The sequence below is a fragment of the Chanos chanos genome, chromosome 3 (assembly GCF_902362185.1).
Source record: "Chanos chanos chromosome 3, fChaCha1.1, whole genome shotgun sequence".
In the NCBI taxonomy this organism is placed as follows: domain Eukaryota; kingdom Metazoa; phylum Chordata; class Actinopteri; order Gonorynchiformes; family Chanidae; genus Chanos; species Chanos chanos.
Genome location: NC_044497.1, coordinates 5,541,392 through 5,565,870, shown reverse-complemented (window position 1 = coordinate 5,565,870; position 24,479 = coordinate 5,541,392). Strand labels below are relative to the sequence as shown.

Here is a 24,479-nt window from a genome sequence, read left to right as displayed (position 1 = left end):
AATTACAGCATTGTACAGACATAATGAGGTTTGTTTATATGCATGAAAACATCAGACAATTCATAGGAGACCGTTCATTCAAACAAACATACCTCAGTTCCCTTCAATACCAGGCAATTTTTGTCGACTCCTTTTTCTTTCTTTTTTTTGGACTTAGAATCATAAACATAAGGCAATACGTTCATCCCAACTGCAGTGATGTCCACACACTGCACCTGGTCACTAAAAATTCCTTTTCTTAAAATATCTTGCATTTCTCATCAAATCCATGAAGCAGCATAAAAAAGTTTAATCGTTTTTTTTGTTTTGTTTTTTTTGTTTTTTTTAAGTCAATACTACTATACATTTAGATTTTTTTTTTTTTAGAAAATAATATAAACAAAATTTTCTTTTAAAAAAAAAAAAAAAAGGAAGGGAGTTGTGGGGGGGGGCATGTTTGAATTACTCAAAACTGTGGGGTAAGGACATACTTAACATCAAAATATTTACAGTACATAGGATCAAAGGCCATCACATTGTCTGGTGTCACAAAAAAGTCCCATGATTAGTAGAAAACAGAGAAACAATTAAAAAAAAAAAACAAAAAAAAAACCCAAACACACACAGTGGTTGACTCAGCTGTATCTACTGCTTCGACTGTGACTTCGATGTCTGGAAGAACTGCGGCTGTAAGAGCGGTATGACCTGAAAATGGACGTCAAGGTAGCGTTTTCAGTACAAAAACAACTGAATTCCACGAAGGAAATAACTGAGCGGATCACGGAAGCTCTGTTTTGTTCGTTTACCTGGAATGGCGGTCTGAGCTTCTGTAGCTTTCGCTGCGTCTGCTCCTGCGCCGTCTCCGCCGGCTCTGGCTACGGCTACGACTTCTGCTCGAATAGCTGTCGTACGAGTCCGACCTGGAAATTCCGTCACGCAATCAAATTGAGAAAGAAAAAATTAACACACACACATTGTGTACAGCTGATTTCTTCATCGAAATTTAAATCTGTCAAGGATATTTTTTTATCAGCTTACCTGGACCTCCTGCGTCTGCTGTAGGACCGACTTCTAGAATGACTACTGTATGTTCGACTGTTGAGAAAAAATTGATTAGCCATAAGCAACAAACAAGCTGTGGTCTAGAGGTTAGCAAACCGGGTTTGTGACTGGAGGGTTGCCGGTTCGATTCCCAGGCCCAACATCCACGGCTATGTGCCCTTGAGCAAGGCACTTAACCCCAATGCTGTTCCTGCATCTGGTGTGTTGGATGGGTTAAATGCAGAGGACAAATTCACTGTTCACAATGTGTGTGTGCAATTACAGAAACTTAAACAACCTACAGAGCACTGTACATTATCATCAGTTTGGTCCTCTGCAGCCCGTATTTTAAAATGTTGAACATTTAATTTTACATAGCATATCCTCATTTACAACCCCAAATCTGGATTTTATTCACTCTTTCTCGGAGGTCTTTCAAGTGGGTTCTTGCACAGTTGGAGCACAAGCCTCTAGTTACTGAGGGGGGTCTGTCTGCTTTTCTACTGTGCAGTAAAGAGCTCACCTGTGATAGCTGCGATAGGTGCTGCTTCGAGACCGGGATCGACCCCTGCTGTACCACCTCCGACTTCGACTTCTGCTGTAGCTCCTGTGTACACAGAAAGAGCCACAACATTACACACAGCACTCTGAGAGAAGTCAGTTGCATAACAAAGCGGGAATTTGACGTTATGTCTTCACTTAATACACAGGAATGCAGGAAGACATACTCGCGACTCAGGATTAACTTGTCAGCGTGTACACACCTGGAGGAGTAACTTGAGCTTCTGGACCTGCTTCTGGAGCGCGTGTAGGAGCGAGACCTGCCCCTGGACCGGGACCTGTGACTGGAGACGGATCGGGTTTTGCTCCGGGCTCGGCCGTGAGATCCGGCCCGTTCTCCCGCCGCCGTGGGTGAGCCCTCGTCGCTGGAGCCGTCCTGATTCCTGGGCCTCTGGTTAAGCTGAACCGTCTTTCTGACCTCATCGAAGAGAGATCCTGGCCTGACCCGGCTCTTACTCTTTATCTCAATCCTTAGGCCCTGGGCCTTACTCTGCACTGGATCCTGAGGTCTGATGTTCTTCGTAACTAAAGGCGTCGCGTTAACTGCCTGTAGAGCGGTCATGCCCTTCAGAGGTTTCCATTTGTTGTCTGCCACCTGGTTGGTAACTTTATCTTGTCCCATTTCCTCAGTTTTTACAGCACGAGTTAACACAGCAGTAGCAGCAGCAATGACAGCAGACGGACCCTTTTGCAAGTGAGGTGGCAAAAGCGTGTCGCCGTCTTTCGCAACGTTTTTCAAAGGCTCAGAGTTTTGCGAGGAACTTTGGGTCTCATCAGCGGTTGGTGGAGCTGATTTCTGCACACTAGTCTTAGAGATGTTGTGCACAGGAACACCTGTCTCTGCTGAGTTGTCTTGTTGACTTAACTGGGTTGGAATCCTCGGTGCGTTAACGGTGACCTCACTAGCATTGACTTCTGGCTGTTTGTTCTGCGTTGGACTTCGCTCCGTCACGGTATTTAGTTTTGATCTCTGCCTTTTAGTCACGGTGCTATTAACCTCAGTGCAGCAGGGCGCCTCTCCTGCCGCGGGGTCCCCTAGAGTCACGGTATGACCCTTCTCTACTTGATCCTTGTTTCCTGCTCTTGGGGGCAAAGGTTGCAGTTCTTTGACAGGCCCGTCCTTGATGTCGCCTCGTTGCTTTGGGCCCTCGTTTTTCGCTTGGCCGAGGGAATAATCCTCCTCCCCTTCGTCGCCGAACTCCAGAGGCGGTTGCCAGTGGAATGTCTCTTTCAGTTTCTGCTGCTTCTTCTTGGATTTTTTCGTTTTGTTCTTCGATCGACGAGACTCTGATCTGGCCGAGCTTCTCTTGTGCTTGTGCTTCCGTTTGGTCTTCTTGCTCTTGTGTCTCTTACCCTCGGAACCTTTGTCGGAGTGTTCTTCGTTTAAAGCCAACCCGCTCTTTGGCATTGGCATTTCGGATGTTGCAGGGCCGGACGCCGCGGGTGCTCTGAGGGGTAAAAAAGTTTCGTCGCTGTCGGACTCGGAGCTCGCCTCCCCTTCCTCTTTTTCGGAAGTGTATTTTGTTTCGACAGCTGACCTCTTAGGTTCTGGCTTTTCAGAATCGCTCTCGGAGTCCCAGCAGCCAGAGGATGCCAACTTAGCGTTGCCTGAATGCTTTTCGTTCTCAGGTAAAGGGATATGGAGCTTGTCTTTGATCGAAGTTGCCTTGCTAAGGTTATCCCCATCGTTTTCCCATTCAGATCTACTTTGAAGTCCTTCTGCCAACGACGTCTTCATTAAACCGGGACCCTTCGGATGAGCCGCCAAAACACGGCCGTATTTTGACTCCACGACCGCGTTACTTTTCTGTTCTTTGGTCCCATTGTGTTGGATGAGACCCGGCGAGACGTCTGACTCATCCTCTGAATGAGAAGGAGACGTGTACTTTTGAGCGCTACTGCGCGTCAAATTTTTGGCTCCCTTGCGGCTCTTCTTCAGCGAGCCGTGACGGCGTCTCCCTCTCTTGTCTGTTGATCTCCTCCTGCTGTTAGTCTTCTTATAGGAGTCGTCGGAGTCTGATCTGCTGAAGGAGGCAGATCTACTGTCATACTGACCGGGGGACAGGGATCGGTCTCTTGAATGACTCCTGCTCCTGCTTGAGCGACTTTGCGACCTGCTGTAACTCCAAGTTCTGGACGAGCTACTACGAGAGAGTCTCTCGGGTTTCCTGCTGTTAACGCTGTACTGTTGAGAGCTGTTCTGACTCCTTTGGCTTGTGGTGCTTTCCAGCTGACCTTGGACGCTTTGTCTCTCAGCAGCTACCTCTGGTGTCTGGCTCATTTCGGTAAGGGAATTCGGTGCAGTCTTGGCCTTGATCTCTTGGATGCGAATGTAAGAGGGTTTCCAAGGTTTCAGTCCAGGTTTCCATCGCGATGGAGGAGGACTGTCGCTCAAGGGGAGCACAGGAACATTTTCAGGCGGAGCTGTGGGTAGAGGTTTGGTTTCCACACTTTTAACAGTAACTGGCGCTTGGATCTCAACCTTGGGAACGGCTTCTCTAGCCAACTTGATTTTCCTGGGAGATCTGGATACATTCCTTCCTCTAGAGCGTGACCTGTACCTGGATCTGGATACAGACCTTGTTCTATATTTTGAACGAGAACGAGATCTCGATTGGGATGAGGATCGCTCAGACCGACTCCTACTACTTGACCTGGAAGAGGATCTGAACCTCCTCTCTGACCTAGAGTGACTCCGGGAATACGATCTGCTCCTCGACCTGGAGTAGGACCTTGAATACCTGGAAGAGCGAGATGAGTGGCGTCTCCTGTTTGACCCTGATTTCCCCGTCCTGTAGGAGCGACGGGAGGCACTGGATGAGCGGGAGTAAGAACGAGACCTCCTCTCTGAGTGACTGGAGAGTTTCGACCTCCTGCTAGACGAGGAGGACATCTCCCCTTCGGACAGGGAGGACGCTCTGGGCTTGTTCCTTGCGGCCTTGTGTTTCTTTGAATGTTTCCGTTTCTTGGCCTTCTTCTTGCGTTTGGATTTTTTCTTCTCTTTCCTCCGTCGGTAGTGCTGGCTGGAGTGGATGGAGCCTCCATCTATCGAATGTTCTCGTGACCTTGACCTGGACCTGGGCCTGGACCATGATGAGTCACTTCTGTCATCCCATCTGTTTGAACAGATGATTTGAGGGTCATTCAATCTCCTGAACCACAATTATACATCCCCTGTGACTTCTTCATGTATGAAACTGGATCTCTGAGCTACTAGACTATCAACGAGTGGAGCACTACAGTCCCTGTGTAACCCAGATCTATTTTACCACCGCATAATTTGGCAAATTTAAAATGGTACCGTACTGACAATCTAATGGGTATTCAAACAAGCAGGATTTCACAACAGTTATACATGAAACAGAACTGTCTAGCTAGTTACAAGTTATCCAGCTAACCTGGAAATCCTTTTTCATGGAAAAGCATACTTCTTAATAAAACATACAAAAAAGCTTTGAAAAAAAGGACTTACTTTTCTCCTTTGCTCCATCTCTCCACACTGGGAGGCTGGTAAGTTTTTGTTCTCTGCATCTCCTCTTTCCAGTGCGGTGGGGTCTCACTGCTTCCGCGCTCTTCCTCTGACTCAGAATGAGATTTTGACCGAGGCGGAGTGTGGTACCTCTGGGGGTGATAATACAGTATGGTATACTGGTTAACAGCCCAAACTCTGAGACCTGCCTGGGACCTGCTCACTGCTCACTAACTCTCCTTCAATTTTTTAAAGTTTTTACACATTGCTTACAACTTGCTTTGACTAACTTATGTTCAGCAGGTTAACATCAAAAGCATATATGGGAGTATGATAAAGCTAAACAACTCAATGTCGGAGACAAGCAGACAACAAACAAACAAACAAACAAATAAACAATTTAAACTGACCTAACTTCTGTGACTAACATGGGGGGGGTCCCAAATACAATATTCAAACTCTTCTGTGTCATAAGAGTAGACGTCATGACAAAGCTGAAAGTGAGATGATGTACCATTGTGCCGCGACCTTTGATCTTTCTGCCAGATTTCGTGACAGCAGGCTTGAGGTCACTTGGAGGTGCAGGTTTCTCTTGTACTGCCCTGAAATGACAATTTTTCCCTTTTGAATATATTTTGAAGTCAAGCCTCCAAACCCAAGAATAACAACAGAAGGAGGGAATTCGGTGTTGCACTCATTTGCGCAGGGATTTTCAAACCATTTAACAACATCGACATTAACAGTATCTGAGATTTCAGACATCGTGTAGCAGTTTCGTCGTAACTTCCAATTCAACATTATTTTAATTCAGAAAGAAAAAATCAAGTAAAAAAGTGGACGGATAAAATGTCAATCAATCAATCAATCAATCAATCAAATAAATAATCAATCAGAGTGACTGACGTCTCCGGCTTCTCCTCCTCGGCTGGCATGTCACGGCGGAGCAGGAATCGGTTTTCTGGCACGGGCGGGATCTCCTCTGGCCGAACCACAGGCTTCTCCCTCCTGACATTCTGCTCCTTCTCTCCACCCTCCTCTTCTACCAGCCCTCTGTCAGCAGGATTGTGAGAGCGCAGGAGAGAGACCATGGTTTTTATGATAGTGGTGACAGTGATGTTTACGTCCACGAATGAAGAGCCTAATGGTGTATTAAGTCCTCATCAAAAAAATTGTAAAAATGTTTATACAATCATTACCGCATAAGGATCATGCAAATATGTGTGTGTTTTCTTTAATCGATTCATACAAAGAAAACAAAACAAAACAAAACAAAAAATCAATGCTTCCAAATAATGTTTAATCATTTTTGTGCCTGTTATTCATCTGTTCTTTGTTTCTGGCTTACGAACTGAAATTCAGGCAATATAAATATTTTCACAGGCTTTCAGTTAGATGATGAATGAATTAATCAATTAAACTCAATTAAAATTATTCGTATCAGAATGAATGAATCAAAGAAATGAAAACTCTTTATTACTCTTTTCAGTCTTTTCTAAAAATGTACAAAAAATGTGCACACTTATTTCAGAAAACCTTATTCCTACTCCCACCGTCCAAACTTATCGTGAAACTGGACCCATTAATACAATAACACTCTTAGAAAGAGTCAGAGCATTGTGATGATTGGGTCATATGTAGGAAAGGGAAAAAGAAAAAACAAACAAACAAACAAACAGGCTTATGATAACATTGGCATTGGCCAACTTATATCGATAGCTATAATCATGGAAATCATTGCAACAGCATTTCAATTCCATCTGTTTATTTACTTTTTTTTTTGGTTTAAATAAACAACAAAGTACGAAATCTCACCTTTAATTCAACGATAAAGTACGAAATCTCACCTTCGCCCCGACGGGACCAGCTTGTTTCCATCCCCCCCTTTTCTCCGGATCTCCCGCCTTCTCCTCTTGGACCGTTTGCTCTTGATGGCTCTTCTCCTCTTCTGATGTCTATATTTCTCATCGGGTTCTCCTTCCGACTCCAGCGAGGAAGAGCGTGGGGATGAAGACTCGGAGGAGCTGAGCGAGGAGTCCGCCGAATGGAACGCTCTCTTTCTCTTTCCCTCGAGAACTGTGAGATTTCGTAAGAAAAAAGAGTCGCCTTTTGTGGTGCGTTCTCTCTTTGAGTAACGAATGTAAATTAAAGAAAGGACAAGAAAACAAAACAAAAAAAAAGAAAACGGGTAATAGCTGTCCATAGTCCAGTACCTTCAGTAGATTTTGGCCTGCTCTCCTAAAAACCTTGGAAATGATTTGACCTAATAAGGGGACTTGTGCAGGCTTGAATGATCAGGTCAGTAACTGATCAGTAATAGGAACACTTCCCATAGCTGGTCAGTACACAGTATCTGACCAACTTATCTGACCTGACTATCGAACTCGCCTTTTAGAAAAGTGGAATGCTAAGAGAGATGTATAATTTCCCATTACAAATCCTTCCTGTCCTCTCTCCCTCTGCCTCTGTCTCTCACGTAAGCGCACACACACACACACACACACACAGAGGGGGGGTTGAGTGGGGGGGGAGGCATATATCACAGTACGTATCTGTCACAAAGCCATTGACCCAAAAATAAACAAACAAAGAAACAAATAAATAAATAAACGTGTCAGCGCCAAGGTTAGCACGAGTTTGGATTCCACGTTGCCATAACAGAGACTTTAGTCATGAGTGCTGTGTGAGACTGGCGACAGGGACCAGGAACACAGCCAAATCTATCACAGATGCAGATCACGCTGGTCACATTAGACACTGCACTCTAATGCCAACTTCACTCTTTCCTTACAAAAAAAAAAAAAAAGCCATCTTTATATGCTGCTCGTAGGCAACATGAATCAAACACTTCCTCTTCCACTTCTGCAATAACTAACAACAGAGGAAACATTAAAGGAACTTTAACTTTCCCTACTATTCAAAAGAAGCCTGTGGACGGAATATGACTTCTAAGTGCATGGTTCCTAGATTCGTTTGAAAGGACAAAAATCATATTTTTGAATAGTTTTGTGGCCAGATCCAACCTGCCGATAACATGCACGTTATTGAGTGTAAATTACTCAATACCATTGTATGACAACAAAATAGGCCAATGTTGGCCGATTTTATAAACTATACCACCATTGACTGGCTTTAAAAACTGTTCCCTTTTTGATTGGCTTTATAAACTGTACACTCATTGGCTGATTTTATGAACTGTTCACTCACTGGCTGGTTTTAACAAACCATACCATCATTGGCTGATTTTATTAACTGTTCGCTCACTGACTGGTTTTAACAAACCATAACCATCATTGGCTGATTTTATGAACTGTTCTCTCATTGGCTGGTTTTAATAATAAACCATACCATCATTGGCTGATTTTATGAACTGTTCTCTCATTGGCTGGTTTTAATAACATACCATACCATCATTGGCTGATTTTATTAACTGTTCGCTCATTGGCTGGTTTTAACAAACCATAACCATCATTGGCTGATTTTATGAACTGTCCGCTCATTGGCTGGTTTTAATAATAAACCATACCATCATTGGCTGACTTTGTGATAAGCTGTCCACAGTCTATCACTCTGACGTCTGCGTACGGTCTGCTGGCCGTGTCTGTCTTCAGACTCTCGATCTTCTTTATCACCTCAAAACCGGAGATGACCAGGCCGAAAACCACGTGTACCCTGTTACCAGGAAACACACACACACACACACACACACACACCTCTAGATCAGGTTAAGCCGATATAACCAGGAAAAACACACACTTCTAGATCAGACGAAACTGACGTATGATCGGACTACGCAAAAAGAGAGCAAGTTTCAAACAGAGAGCGAGAGTGACAGTGAGGAGCGAGAGAGAGAGAGAGAGAGGGGGAGTGAGAAAGAGAGACAGAGAGAGAGAGACAGTGAGGAGAGAGAGAGAGAGAGAGAGACAGTGAGGAGAGAGAGAGAGAGAGAGAGAGAGAGAGCGGGGTGGGGGGGGGGGGGACAGAGAGAGAATGTTGCACTTTTTCATTTCTGAAGCAAAGGCTATGCTCTGCCATAGAATACATACTGAAGCCTGAGGTGCAATAAAGTTTGAGACAAGCATAAGGGCATTTTCCTACGGCATTCATTTTCACTGATACACAAATTACTGTGACTGAATGGACCATGCAAATCTGAACAGACACAGTGCAATGACGCAGGCTATCCATTTGACTATGGGACAGGAGCACTGGATGGACAGGAAATCTGAAGGTGCTGATTTAGCAACATTTACTGTTAATGGTGGAGAAAAAAAACCACACGTATCAGATGTCATCACAAAGGCCCCCGAGATCAGAACAAAGCCTCACCCATCGAGATGCGGAGCCGCCTTCGTAGTTCTGAGAAGGGGTCAAAGACATTCACACAGAACAATGAGAACGCCGGACATGGAAAAACAGGAGAAAGAACGGGACACATGAGCGTCGGGAAGAAAACAGAGGTAAATAAGTAAATAAATAAATAAATAAATAAACAAACAAACAGAAACAATATTCCAATGCAATTAATCATCAAATGGAAAATGTTGCCTCATTCACACACAGCAGGTGTCAAAAAGTCTTTATTGCGAGAGTGAAGGATTTACGGGTGGCACTGTTCCTGATTGGACGAGACAAAGCGCTAGCTAGGCCCTTGGATGTCAGTTAAGAGCAACCTTATGAGGTAGACGTTGTAAATCCAACAGAATTGCAAACAGCTACGCGTGACGACCCAGGGTAATTCTGAGTCATTGCACAACCATCTATTAAAAGCCCTCTGCAACAGACAATGGGTGCAACTGGTCAGTGAATACACCTAAGGTATTCACATGCTGGTTTCTATCTATCCAGAAAGGTCAACTGGTCTACAATGTCAGACTGAGAGAGAGCTAAGGGGGGTAAAAGACTCTATGGTCAATACCGTCTATGCTCAACATTAATGTGGCTTTCAGACATAAGCTGAACTATCAGATATTGAAATGACTGAAGAACCTGCCCTATTTAAGCCGTCCCCACTTCACGCACAAAACCAACAAATGAACCCACGACTGGTGAAGCAAAAATATCACAACCACTCTAAGGCTGATGTTGGTTTTGTGCAAACAAACAAACAAACAAACAATACATAAGTAAATAAATACATAAATAAATAAATAGATAGATAAATAAATAACAAAACCTTGGGTTCTAAGCTAAAACTGAAGAGTGTTCTGGGGGTTTCCACAAATAAAAATGATGGACAAAAAAATTAAATAAAATAAACAAATAAACAAATAAATAAATAAAAGTATTCCTATCAGTTGAGAATATTTTGTGGATAAGATTAAGAAATGGTGAAGAGGTGGTCAATCAAAGAGAGATAGACAGTCAGGAAAGTGAGGCACAGCCTTGGAGAGAAACTTTACCTTGGCAGAGCCGGATGCTAGAGTTTCTGTAAATTTTACACAAAAATGGCAAGAGAGAAATTGTAATACATTTGTAGGCAAAATAGGACTCCAAGTTTTTTTTTTGTTTTGTTTTTTTTTTTGTTGTTGTTCTTGTATAATATATGTCTAAATGCACATTTATAAAAGAGGGAGGGGGGAAAAGAAGGCTTAGATGAGCAGCATGTTGAGATCACCTGCATCTTTCTCTCTCTCACACACACGTACCACACACACACACACACACACTATGCACCACACGCACACACACAGAGGACTCAGGCTATGCAGCGTCTCCAAACACAGATGATGTAGAGAAGCAAAGAGGTGAAAATCAAAACACTGGCCAGGCGAACAACAGAAGTAAACAAAAACGCTCTGTTGTTTGCGTGAACGGAGTAATGTAATCTCATGTGATTACGCGAGAACAGGGAGAACCAAACGGAGTAATGTAATCTCATGTGATTACGCGAGAACAGGGAAAACCAATCTTTTTTTTTAAACCGAGCGTTCCATCTGTGGGCTCTATGTGTTCGAGTCTGTTATCTGTCATTAAACACTAAAGTCACTAAATGATGGAGATTTGATGACTGTGCTGGGGTGGTTCTCAGAATGCTCCCCGCGCCCCGCCCCCTTTGAGTCATGGTCTGCACTGATGCTTCATTAAAGCAGGATCTACAGCGAGGACCGGCCGAGAGAGAAACGTGCACTTCTTTAAAAAGCACGATTCTTTCAGCGTGGTTCTTCAAGCAAATAAAAAACGGAATCGGAAAAAAAAGGACTGAGATGGATGGAAAACAACGGAAGAGTGACGCGGAAGCAGAGATTTCAAACTGTTGGACTGGGCCATTTAATACACATTAAATGGTAACGTGAACAGTCTCTGCGAAAACGGACGCTTGTATGGATGCTATTCTCCTCACAGACACACACACGCCCCTCTCTCTCTCTCTCTCTCACACACACACACACACACACACCATATGCACTAATGTCAGGGTGGTACTCACATGAAGAACTGAGAGCCGTTGGTATCTTTGCCGCGGTTTGCCATTGACAGGAGGAAAGCTCTGTCGTGTTTGAGAGTAAAGTTCTCATCTGTTATGGAAGGAGAAAGACAAAAAAAAAAAGAGAAAAGGGTGAAATTCAGCCCCGTTAGCTTCTCAGAGGAACAGCTGAGGACAGAGTGTAAAACAGACCAAGAGACATACAGTTATTCTCTCCTAACTCGACTCGTCTTGTCGCAAGACGTGGAACGGACCTCACTGAGAACGAATCAACGAAGCATTTCAATGTGCATTCGTGTGAATGTGCTAATGTGCCAACAACGGCAACAACGACAACAAAACCAACAACAACACCAACAACAACAACAAAAAAGGTAAAAATAAAACAAAGGTGTTTGTACAATAACCTGCTGCACACCAGTCAAACTGCTAATTAACTGTTAATTTAATGACCTACTTCTGTAGGTGTTCATTTATGCAAATGACCATCAAATGAAGTATCCCAGTGTTTCCAGTGTGACTATGTTGGCCAGTGTGTCCTTGCCCAGATATACATTAACGACAAAAATAATACTATGACTAACTACGCTGAGTGAGAAGTATAAGGTGTTTGGAGGGGGGGGGGGAGGGGGGGGGGGGGGTCATCGCGTACATAGAAAAACCAACCAATAAACAAAAACAAACTAACAAACAAATAAACTGGAAACAAACCCCCCAAAAAAAAAAAGAAAGAAAAGAAAAGTCAAACATCCATCCAACACACTGAGCAAAGCAGTCTCGCTGTGACCCGTTTGGGCTTTTGGGAGGGGAAAAAAATGGAGGATAAAGGACATCATATGTTCGTATATAGTGTTACTGCGCTGTGTTCATCTCTTACCTTCTCTTTAACGCATCACACTCTCTATAAATAAAAGAATAACGTTGACATTTTTAGTCAGGAGGATTGGTTGTTTTCAATAGAGAAAATTACCTAACCTCCATGCTGACTCAGAGAGAGAGAGAGAGAGAGAGAGACAGACAGAGAGATATTACCCAGCTTAAAGATTAATCAAATCAATGAACAAACAAACAAAAAAACGAAAAAGAAAAACCAAAAAACAAACAAACAAACAAACAAACAAAAAAAACAGTCATAGATGTCTAAAGGTACCCTGGCTACTAGGAAGAGACTGAAAGTCCATGCGTGAATATAAACGTCCAGGCAAATGTAAACATGCAAAGATAGTTAAAGAAGGCAGGTTATAAAGATTTCAAATTAAAATGACAGATGAAGAGAAGTTACTAACACAATTCAGTGGGAGAAAGCAGCGCTGAAGTTTCTTACCTTCAAAATAACCACCGTAAATAGACTCCCCCCCTCTTCCATTGCCTGCGAAAATCACACCACAGAATCAAGTCACAATGACACAAAACGAACCCCAAAACATATTTCTTGTGTGATAGAACAGTTTATTTTCAACAACTAATAACTGTCTTAACTGTCTTGACTTAAACTATGTCTGGACTTGTTTGATGTGTATGTAACCTAGGGTTTGGGACAAGTAACAAAGAGGGCAATTGAATGTAAATGAACTAAGGAAACCTAAATGAAACTAGACAAGTATCTCAGGCTGATTACATCGCTATGAACTGAAACCGACGTAAATGAAACCAGACATGCAGCTGAGGCTGATCATGTTGCTAAAAACGTGATCTGATCAAAGCTGAGGTAGGAGAAAGCAAAGGTAAAAGAAGCACACCTTCAGTGAAGTCTCCTCCCTGGATCATGAAGTTCTTTACGACTCTGTGGAAGGTGGAGCCCTTATAACACAGTTTTTTCCCTGTGGTTTTGCCAGTTCCTTTCTCACCTGAACACAACATGACAATGTTTTGGTAAATGTGTGATGACCCTGTGGTAATTACACATTCTCACCATTCCCAACAACGCTCTCTTGAAGACAGCTATAGATGTAGCTGGAGATGTAGAGGGAAGACACCTCAAATTGATCACAGTGTATTTCTCTCATCCCACAGGCCTGTATTTTTCTCCTGTCTCACTCTCTTCCCACAGGTCTGTATCTTTCTCCTGTCTCCCTCTCATCCAAACGGCCTGTATCTTTCCTCTGTCTCACTCCCATCCCGCAGGCCTGTATTTTTCTCCTGTCTCACTCTCATCCTGCAGGCCTGTATTTTTCTCCTGTCTCACTCTCATCCCACAGGCCTGTATCTTTCTCCTGTCTCCCTCTCATCCCACAGCCCTGCATCTTTCTCCTGTCTCACTCTCATCCCATAGGCCTGTATCACTCTCCTGTCTCGCTGTCATCCTGCAGTCCTGCATCTCTCTCCTGTCTCACGCTCATCCTACAGGCCTGCATCTTTCTCCTGTCTCACTCTCATCCTACAGACCTGCATCTTTCTCCTGTCTCACTCTCATCCTACAGGCCTGCATCTTTCTCCTGTCTCACTCTCATCCTACAGCCCTGCATCTTTCTCCTGTCTCACTCTCATCCTACAGGCCTGTATTTTTCTCCTGTCTCACTCTCATCCTGCAGGCCTGTATTTTTCTCCTGTCTCACTCTCATCCCACAGGCCTGTATCTTTCTCCTGTCTCACTCTCATCCTACAGGCCTGCATCTTTCTGCTGTCTCACTCTCATCCTACAGGCCTGCATCTTTCTCCTGTCTCACTCTCATCCCACAGGCCTGCATCTTTCTCCTGTCTCACTCTCATCCCACAGGCCTGCATCTTTCTCCTGTCTCACTCTCATCCTACAGGCCTGCATCTTTCTCCTGTCTCACTCTCATTCTGCAGAGACTTCAGGGTAAGGGTGGGAGGGAAACACAGCACCCCACACAGACACTGGTAGCCGCCTCATCTTAGACAGTACAGATTCGGTTACTTTGCTCTGGAAGTTAGTCTAGAGTTTGTTTGGTTTTTTATGGATGCAGGCTGGTCCAGGAGGACGTGGCCGTGCCGCAGTGCGAGATCAATTTACCGATCTGTGCTTCTGCTTTCGCCATGAAAAAATGATTGTATTTCATAGAGGGGGGCATTTAGACTGAGCAGAAAGAACCTGAAACTTGTGTGGTATCATCTAATGAAACGCCAGGTAATGTTAAAAATAAATGTCGAAAAAAAAAAAAAAAAAAACACACCGAAGAAAAAAACGTAACTTGGGATCCAGCACTCGCTGAGCTCCAATAAAAGGGGGAAAAAAAATCCATTCCTTTAAAAAACTACGATAGCCGTTTACTTACCGGTGCATAAACACAGGAAATTTCTGCTTGTCTTGGGACAAACATCGGAGAAAAGCTGAAATACAATGCGTCCAACTGAAATGAAAAGAGAGAGAGAGAGAGAGAGAGAGAGAGAGCGAGAGAGAGGGAGAGAGAGAGAGAGAAAGAGAGAGAGGGGGAGAGAGGGAGAGAGAGAGAGAGAGAGAGAGAGGGAGAGGGAGAGAGAGAGAGAGAGAGAGGGAGAGGGAGAGGGAGAGGGAGAGGGAGAGGGAGGGAGAGGGAGAGAGAGGGAGAGGGAGAGGGAGAGGGAGAGGGAGAGGGAGAGGGAGAGAGAGAGAGAGAGAGAGAGAGGGAGAGGGAGAGGGAGGGAGAGAAAGGGAGAGAGAGGATGGTTAAAGCAGACATACCAATGGTAGGCAACACGCTTTGTGTAGTCTATTTATAACGCAGGGTTTCATACTGTATGATGAGCTGTCTGTCAGCTCCGTATCAAACCGTATTTCGTGTCGACACGTATGGTCGTTGGCGTTCGTGCTATGTGGCCAAAGACAACGCCTGCATTCAGTGTGTCAGTTGCTTCGAACACGCCACCAGGTCGAGTTACAACTGATCCTCGATCGTTCACAGCAAATAAAACAAATGCTTTATATCCAGACTGCTTTATCCGAAGATGGATTGGTGTTTTCTAATCCTGCTCCTTGAGATTCATCCCACGTCATGTTTTAGATGTCTCCTTGCATTAACAGACCTAAATTCAACTCATCAGGTCATTATCAAGCCACTGACTAACTGAAGCAGGTGCACTGGAGCAGGGAGAGCTGTGCGCCTTCAGACACAGTGGCGGGACACGCTGCAATAGATCACACACAGCCATAGCGCAAACTTGGTAAAGAGCACCATGGTATCTTCAGGCGAGAGAGAGAGAGAGAGAGAGAGAGAGAGAGAGAGAGAGAGAGAGAGAGAGAGAGAGAGAGAGAGAGACAAACAACGGCTGTTTGAGATGAGCCTTTTTTTTTGGTTTAACAACTCCTGCCGCTTAAACACATAATTACGCACAAGCCGCATGTTGGGAGCCAGACACAACTCACGGTGTCTGTGGTTGATTACAGCTGGCCCCTGGGGGCACTGCCAACGCCAGCAGTTTTGACTTTATTAGAAAACAAATCATTTGAGGACCTACGACTTTCAAACTTTTCAAAGGCTGAGGAATGTTAAGGCCTTTGTAACTTCAAGGTAAATGTCACAGCGTGTCAGCTGACCTACAGAGGAAGTCCTGTTATTGGCCTGATTGGTTGAGCTTCATTCCAAACATTGTGAGAGAACATTCAGTCATTACGACACGGTTACTAGACAAAGAAAAAAAACCTTTTCAAATCTCCTTTTTCAACATTGTGAAATAATGAGAACACTATTCAGTTATTTCAGTGTGTTTGCACAACCCAAGGTAATTTCTACAGAAAACCATAATTAAGAACTTGGTCATCTTTATCGTGTCATCAATCGAAAAAATCTCAAATTCACAGGAGATGAACGCAAAATATGAAATACGAAGAGAAAACAAGAACAGCTCGTGTAAAATGAGCCAAAGTATTGAGTCGAACCAGACAGCGTCAGGCAACGCTGAAAGCTGCAGTCTGTCTAAAGGAATTACGAGTCTGATCTAAATCGGCTTTTATTCAAAAAACACGCGGGATTAAATGAGAGAAACGCTAAGGCTTACCTGGCTCTCTGTTGATCTCCACATCAAAGTAGCACTGGGGGCCATCCTTCACCCTCATTCTCACCCCTCTCGCCGCTCTGGGCAGCCTGCAAGATCACCGGGGTGTTGATATCCACAGCAACAAACCAACAGCACACACACACACACACACTCTCTCGCGCTCCAAAATCTCCCCGCAAATGATTCTCGACTGAAGCGTACAGGGCAGTGTGGGAGGGGCACTTAGGTTGAATAACCCACTGATACACCCCTCTGACTCCAGCCCTCTCTCTCTCTCCTCTCCTCGCCTCTCCCTGTGGCATACTGACCTGTCACAGAACCTGGACGTTAAACGTCACCAGAGCTGTTACGGAACTTTAGCGCGATGTGGTGTTGACAGTGAGTGACTACAACTGCACTGTAAAGAAAGAAAGAAAGAAAGAAAGAAAAAACCCTTCAGTGTACGTTCTAACCTGAGAGACGCCACAAAAAGGGAACAGGAGTGTGTGCTACACGCCACACGCGTGGAGAGACTATGTTTAGAGATGGAGATATACTTGTCGATGTGAGCTGTGTGAGTTTCAACTGTATGTCAGCGAACAGGACTTTTTAATGGTGATGAAGAGGGAATCCCCTCACAAAATCCTTTCACACTCGCAACTACAGTATGCTTACCAACTAAAATGTACATTTGAGACACTGCAAATCGTATGCATTAGAAGTACCATACACTAAGACCCTTTTCAGTATTTTAAGGCATTCAGTGCAAATGAACACACAGAGTTAACGAGAGGAAGTCATCTACAGTATGTGTGTGTTCTCTTAGTTCCTTTCCTCAGGATCTGTGCCTGTGACATTTGGGTGGCCTAAAGATAACAGACCAGGTGGTGCCGGCCCTCTCGGTTTCACACAACCTCCGCGCGCACAAATGTTCCCTATAGCGCTTTCACAGCCCGAGCGCAGGGCAGCCGTACCGGCCCCCTCCAAAATACCAAAGGTCAAAAGGAAAAAGTCAAGTGGAAGAAGGAAGTAGAAAGAATCTGGGTTCCTTCTGTTAAAGTCCCTAACACCTAACTACAGACACTAAGTAACAAGAAACACATTGTATAAGCATCGTACTATAAAAAGCCACTGCTGAATTTAAACCGAAAGAACAACGGTTCTTTTTGTCCACGTAAAATCTCGTTTACAACACCCGTCACAAGGCAACCTGATAATAACAATCAGCAGACAACTGTCAAGCAACGATAAGCCTACTTAATGGAGAAAGATTATTCTAGCCTCTCGTGTTCTTAGAGGTAAGGAATAAGAGGAGGTATTTTTTTTTTCAAATGAGTGGAGAGGGGTCAAATTTGCACCGAGCCATGTGTATCAGGCTGGGCTGTTCAGATCTGCAGCTCTGAGTTAAGTGAATGACCAGTGATTTGCCAGGTCTCAGCATGAGAGGCGCTGTATTGAAATGTTAAGTGCCCTACTGAACACACAGAAGGCATACATTAAGCATTTTTTTGTTGTACTCTTCCTGTTTTCCCACTTTTATTAGAAAACCCCTGATGCAACACTGCAACCTAAATACGAGTGGCTTGGTGGAATGAGATTTGTGATTCAGTTAGTTATAGCTATTTAATTATAGGGTCAGATTATCAGATGTGATGCACTTTCCGGAGCAATATCACCACAGAAATGTTCCAGTTCGCTAGGCTAGTGAAGAACTGAAAATGAAACTGTGTCGTTAAACCGCAGCTGTTCGCTCTGAAATTTTCAATAAGACAACACTAACTAAACACTGCCGTCATACAGTTAACAAACTGACGCATTAAAGCAAATAGAAGTGTTACTTACAGAGGCTACTTAAATATCACCACCCATTCAATGTAGTTTTGAAAACAGCAATAGCGAAATACTGCAACTCTGCTGAAGGATAGTTGATTAGCTAAATGCTCTACTAACACTGAGAGTTTCGTTAACATTTATCTTTTCACTTGGCGTTCAGGTCGCGCGTGATATTATAAGCTGTTTAGAGCATTGAGAGTCCTTGAAATACTTGAAAAGAAACGAGTGGAGTGTCGCTATGATAGCTGGTTCATCACATCATAAGCGTTTCGTTTATGGCAGCGGGCTAGCTTACATTGCACGGCAAAATATTCACAATAAGGGATTTTTATTTTGTCGCTATTCCACAGTGAGCATTCTGTCCCAATATTAAATATCCTCGTAGCACTACCTAGCACAGTTTATCAACAAGGTAGAAATATCTGCTATGCTTACAACGGAACAAAACATAAAAATCCAGATTTGCTTTTCATACCTGTTAGCAATCTATGTTCGCGAGGCTTTGTATGGCAATGTAGCAACTGCTACAGTTTGTTAAGTAACGTGAAGGGAGAAATGGTAGGGGTTTGCCCCAAAAGTCGTTCGACCATGTATATTTCAAAGTTAAAGCATAGAAAAAGAGCGTGGGTTTAGTTTAATGAAATGCAAGTTAATGCAACAGTTTATTCACAATGTTTACACCGAATACACGTTTCAAACAGCGCTTTGATAAAGTCAAATTTCATTGTCCTGCAATGGAAGTCCATACACTTCTAGCACAAAATCTGACGCTTCAAATGAAAATCCCTGAAAAAAAAATCAAATCACATGGTGATTAGTATGAAAGTCATTCTTTATATGAGATGGCTCTTGCTTATTCAACATTGAAAGACAACATTGTTTTGGGAGGTAAATATCATGGTTGTGAAATTTTTGAGAATCTATATTGTGGGCACGAGGAATTCAATGCTATTGTGCTCTGTGCACGACACAGAGTAATATTGTGAAGCATGCACCACTAAGCACCAATTATCAAAGAGGTTCATAGATGAGCGAAGCGTGTGGTACAATAATAGTTATAGTGCATGGCATCTCTAATTATTGTTGTACCTAAATACAGCTTGTATCAAAGATACCGTCAATGCATTTTCTAAAGTGCAACCTATCTTTCAGAGTTTCTTCATGTGGTGCAAAAGACTTTCAAATCTCACAGAAAATCACAGGAGGCGACGCGTTTTCTCGACTTTTATTTTGAAGGGCGACTATTCCCGCAGCCATCTTGGAAATGTATTACTGTTGCTAAGTTCATATAGCTATTCAAAACTAATGGTCGCAAACTGTCATAATATGAAGGAATAACAAGTACCATAAGATTATTTGGAATGAGTTCTCTCTAACAATGCCCAGGACAAACGTCCTTACTCAGAATATTTTTCCACATTGTGTACACCAATGCAGGTAAAGCTAATGAATCGAAAAATTATCAGGTAAGCCCTACAATAAGTCCGTGCACCTGCTAATTACTCCATGAACATAGAAGGTTGGCTAGCTACTTCAGAGTATGACTGAGAGAGTCTCGTCCATTGTCTCTATGTTTTAATCACGCTACAATCGTTTGCTGTCGATTTTACATTTATTGTACAAGACTATTCTCTGTAAGCGTTATTACGGCCATACCTTTGCAGTGACAGCCAAGTACTTGGTAACTGGAGATGGCCCGAGAATTGCCAATTTTGAATCACCTGCTCACCAAAAATTAAAGCAGTGTAACAGGAAACAGGGCTACATTACTGCGTTACTGGTCTAGTCAGAGAAATTCATGCGATTGCGCCGTATCACGGAAGTTAACCTTTATGGGTGATATGAATATCACAACCTTTTGAGAATTCATTCTCCTGTAATGTTGCAAAACATTAGGAACGTTGAAAAATATGCGTTCTACTATGCACCGAATGTGTGTCACGCGGCTCGTGTAATCCACACGACAGTCTTAAGAAAACATATGGTTCCCTCTGAAAGCAGTCGAACAATATGAGAAAAAAAACTGGGCACTGAAAAGATGTATAAACACAGTAAATAACAGACATTGTGATAATGTTTCGGACTGTCATCAGGAGGTTTTCAAGCCAGCAGTAAATTGACAAGTTATTCCTCAAATCTCTTCTCCTGTCAGGATGTGCGCCCACAGTGACTGGCCCGGAGCATGTCACTGATCCTGTTTGCCTTTGTAGTTCGGGTCAGGGACGGACTCCCTCTCTCAGCCTCCACAGACTTCCAACATGGCCGTGAACTTCAGGAGAGGAAACAGCAGCTGAAAGTCATTTCCAAAGCATTACCCTCACTCCCAGACAGAGGGATGGTCAGGGGCCATGAACTCCACATCTAGTAAGCACTAGACTAAACCTCCTCCAGACTCTTAAAACAGCTGTCTCTCCTCCATGTCTAGTCTTCCTCACAAGTCCCGCCCTGAACGTGGGTCAAATACCATGTGTTCTGCGCCTCTTATCTAAAAGAACTGTAAGCATATTATAAATCTTGCTTTGTTGTGTATTTGCATGTTAAGTGGATATGCATGCATAGCGTGACTCTGACAGATGGAGTTGTTTGTGGGCATTTTTAGATCACTGAGATATTAGAACCGTAGAAACGACGCCACGGTTTGCTTCTGCGTAGCATGTATTTTGTACTACTGGAGTTCATATGTAAATACATAGTTATTACACAGGTGCCTTAATGTGGTTGTGCTCTCTTCATGCGTGAAGCGAAATCCCGTTGGTCAAACTCGTAACTGCTCATTTGACCTTGATTTTGTCCTTGAAGAAAACACTTCAACGTGATCAGTTCAGTGCGTCTCCAGTCAGGCTAAAACTTTTCATTTGCCTTTTTTCATAGCAAAATGATGTCTCTTTAATCTGTTTGTTTACCCTGTATCCTGCTCATCTGCTAAACTGTGAGTCAGAGAGAGGTTTTTTTTTTTCCTAGCAGGAAACTGTTCATACATGAAGGAATGGAGGTGGTGATGTTTCACATGCTGTGTGAACCTGTTTACAGGCTAAACAGCAGAATATGATACATTTGGTCTAAACCTGCCTCCGTTTGCGTTTTTTTTGACTTGTTTACCCCCTGTGCGCGAGGGACAGTGAGATTTCGTCCAGAGAGGGCGTCGGGCCGTCTCTGTGAGGTCATTTGTTTACTAAACGGCCTCTCTGTGTGTTGCAGCTTCCTGTCGTCTGAGGGCGTGTCCTACATGACCGTATGCTCCCGCTCTCTCCCCGCTGCTGTCGCCTTCTGCTTCCTGGAGGACCTCCGCTGGGAGTTCACCGTCTGCTTCGACGGCTCTGCGGTTGCCCTGGCAACCAGGCCCTATCCCTTTTTGGAATTTGGTGAGTGGAGAAACGCGTGTTTGCAGCCAAAATGTAAGAAATGTGTGCAAGGGGAAACACTCAACACAAACAAACAAACAAACAAACAAAAGGTTTATGTCCGTAAGGATGAAACGTTGGTGTAATTGGCCAACATCAGCGTTTCTGTCGATACCATAAATGTAAATCAGCAGTGTGTAGAAGGTGGATTTCTGTGTTCTTACTTAGGCTATATACCATGAGCAAATCCTAAAACAGTAACAAGAGTGCTTTGATGATTCCGTGTTTTATTTATTTATCTTATCGGACCACCGATCTACTGTGTAAACTTGATTGGTGTGATTTATGATAGCAGCCAAAGATAAGGAAGACGACTCAGCGACAGTGAAGAATGTGCCGCGTTCAGTCCGTTCCAAAAGCCTCATCCCTCTCCCTGATGCTCCTGCTCCGTGTTGATTTTTGTTTTTGGGACAGACAGCGTCATTCAGAAGCTGAAGCAGCACTATAACCAGAGCGGGGGTCCGTCTCTGGCGGTGACCCTGACGGAGGTTCAGGAGGAGCTGAAGATCAGTCCCCCGCAAGTCCTCACCATGGACGACCTGGAGCTTCCAAACGCAGCTGCCAACGGACACGTTGAGCAGACGCCCGGATCAGGTTAGACTTCCACACTGCCTCTGCGTGAGCTGGTCTCTACTTGAGGCAAAAGCTGTCTTAAGTTGTGCTGTTTTCTTTTTTTATACATCAAGCAAAAACTGTTTGATATGAAAAAAAAAACCACTGTCTTTGACTGTCTGAAGAATCAACTCATCTGTTTGTTAAGAGAAAAAAAAATAGGTTCTGTTGAAGAGGTGAGTGCCCAAAATAGTTGGACTCCACCCCTCCAGGACAGGACTTGAGGATTCCCATATTAAGGAAGTCGCTTTGGATAAAAGCGTCTGCAAAATGAATAACTGTAAATGTAATATTGTTTGGAAACCCACAGAATATGGTCATGAAGGCAGAGGGCCTCTAGCATTAGGTCGTTAACGATGAAACGTTATCGTCAGACATTCGTGACTCCCTGGTTTAAATTTCCTCTTCGCCCGGTTCTCAAGGTCCGAACCAGAGACTGGAGCCGGTCTCAGCTCCCGGGATTCTGTCTCTGGTCCTCAACATCATGTGCGCCGCCCTGAACCTCATACGAGGGGTCCACCTGATGGAGTACACCTTCCAGGTGAGCCTCCGCTGCACGCGCCCTCAGCTGAATTTTACGGTCGGTACGCCAGCGCGTACGTTCGCTGACCTTCCGGCGTGTCTTTTTTTTTCCCCCTCTCCGCAGGACGATTATGATGGGCTGTGGAATGTGGTGGCGTTTCTCGTGGCTTTTGTGTGCTGCGTTTGCCAGGTAATAACAGGAAACGTAGAGGCGAAGACATTTGCGAACTCCTTCGTGTGCTAAATTTGAAAACTTTATTCCTGTTAAACTTAACTTCCAGAATGACACTCCTTGTTTTGGGGTTGTTGTTTTTTTTTTTTTGTTCCTGTTTTTTTTGCTACGTTTACTTTTTGCTCTGGCTTAGGGAGTGATAAAAAAAAAAAAATGTTTCGCTTCCTGAAGGCTTATGATCCTACTTGAAATACAATCCCAAATAATCCTATTAATATGATCCAGTTTGATATGATTTCATTAATCCAGACTGAAGGGGTGTCTTAATGCTTTGGTAAATGACGCCAGCCTGTTCCCGGTTTTAATGAATGGAATCTTCTCGTCTCCTGTTCCGGAACGCAGTGTCACCTTTACCTGTTCCACTCGTCGCTCAAGAGGCTCAAGTCCTTCGCTCTGCTGACGCTCATCGTCGCGTGCAACCTCTTCCTCTTCGGCCCGAGGAACGCGTGGCAGGTGCTTTTTCACGTGGGCGTGGCCTCCCTCTCCACCCTGCTCATCCTCCACCGCAGACTGCTGGACAGGAGCGCGGACTGCGGGGTCTGAGCGCCGGTGCTGCCCACGCGGGATCCCGGGGTAGGACGGGGCGAGCGACGCGCGAACGGTGCGGCCGCTGCCCGCGGCGACGAAAGGACTGTGTCATAGCCTAGACTGACGTGTTGTTGTATGAAGGAAGGGTCGCGATTGGCTGTCGATTCTGACCTGATGCGTGTGTTTACAGTGCACTATGATGAAGATGTATGGGTGGGGGGGGTGGGGGGTGTATAAACGTACCAGGGTATATTGAGAAATCCTAGACTCACGTTTTGTGCGTTAGCGGGTAGAAGAATCGACGGAATGACAGGATGTGTGAAAAGCATTCAGGGTTTTTTGTTTCAGGAAGTCAGGCCTTTTTTTTTTTGAACACTGTAAGGCCACTGTTGAGTGGGCTTTTAATCTGATGACCCAAAAATATGTGTGTGTGTGTGTGTGTGTGTGTTTGCATGAATGAAAGTTTTTCCTTAACATTAAAGAAAACGATCAAACCTATTGGACGGTACCTAACAGACTAATGAGCTGATTTTTAATTTGTTTTTAGTCATTTTTAACTAGTTTAGCTGCTCCATTTACAGACGCTCCAGAGCCATATTATCTCCATACATCCTTAATTTGGTGTGTATGTGTAGAGAGATATATACATACATAAGGTCAGAAATATTAATTAATTAGTTGGGTGATGTGTCTTTAATGACATGTATATCCAGGGGGGGACAGTTGAATCCGTTTCAGATAATTGACTTAAGTTAATGAGGTTGTGCATGACTGACATGTAGAAGCCAGTTTACATGCTCCTAGCCTGATGAAGGCTTTGCACCTATTGTATTGTTGTGGCTCATTGTTTTTAGGTTACAAAAAAGATTCTGGAATTTATTTTGAATTTTAAAAGGGGTTCACTTTTTTTTCTTTTTTCCCCCCTTAACTGTGGTGTAACCCTTTAACCCAATCTAAAAATTG

At 43.9% G+C, this 24,479-nt stretch overlaps 2 protein-coding genes across 2 annotated transcripts; one reads left to right on the top strand and one right to left on the bottom strand.

Moving 5' to 3' along the window:
• Positions 1 to 535: 535 nt before the first annotated feature.
• On the bottom strand, positions 536 to 18,732 carry nktr (natural killer cell triggering receptor). Its single transcript, XM_030769588.1, has 17 exons — positions 18,697 to 18,732; positions 16,410 to 16,495; positions 14,711 to 14,785; positions 13,214 to 13,321; positions 12,799 to 12,843; positions 11,478 to 11,565; positions 9,377 to 9,406; positions 8,574 to 8,719; positions 6,895 to 7,123; positions 5,954 to 6,100; positions 5,565 to 5,652; positions 5,054 to 5,202; positions 1,785 to 4,697; positions 1,544 to 1,627; positions 1,018 to 1,074; positions 786 to 899; positions 536 to 684 (listed from the first exon to the last, which is right to left on the bottom strand). The coding sequence occupies exons 2-17, from the start codon at positions 16,465 to 16,467 to the stop codon at positions 615 to 617; spliced, it is 4,401 nt and encodes a 1,466-aa protein (XP_030625448.1). The 5' UTR covers positions 16,468 to 16,495; positions 18,697 to 18,732; the 3' UTR covers positions 536 to 614.
• Positions 18,733 to 20,403: 1,671 nt separating this feature from the next.
• Positions 20,404 to 23,629, top strand: sec22c (SEC22 homolog C, vesicle trafficking protein). The gene is made up of 6 exons (XM_030769610.1): positions 20,404 to 20,585; positions 21,420 to 21,583; positions 22,037 to 22,216; positions 22,657 to 22,775; positions 22,881 to 22,946; positions 23,331 to 23,629. Exons 1-6 carry the CDS (start codon positions 20,404 to 20,406, stop codon positions 23,529 to 23,531), a joined length of 912 nt encoding a protein of 303 aa, XP_030625470.1. The 3' UTR covers positions 23,532 to 23,629.
• The last annotated feature ends 850 nt before the right edge of the window (positions 23,630 to 24,479 follow it).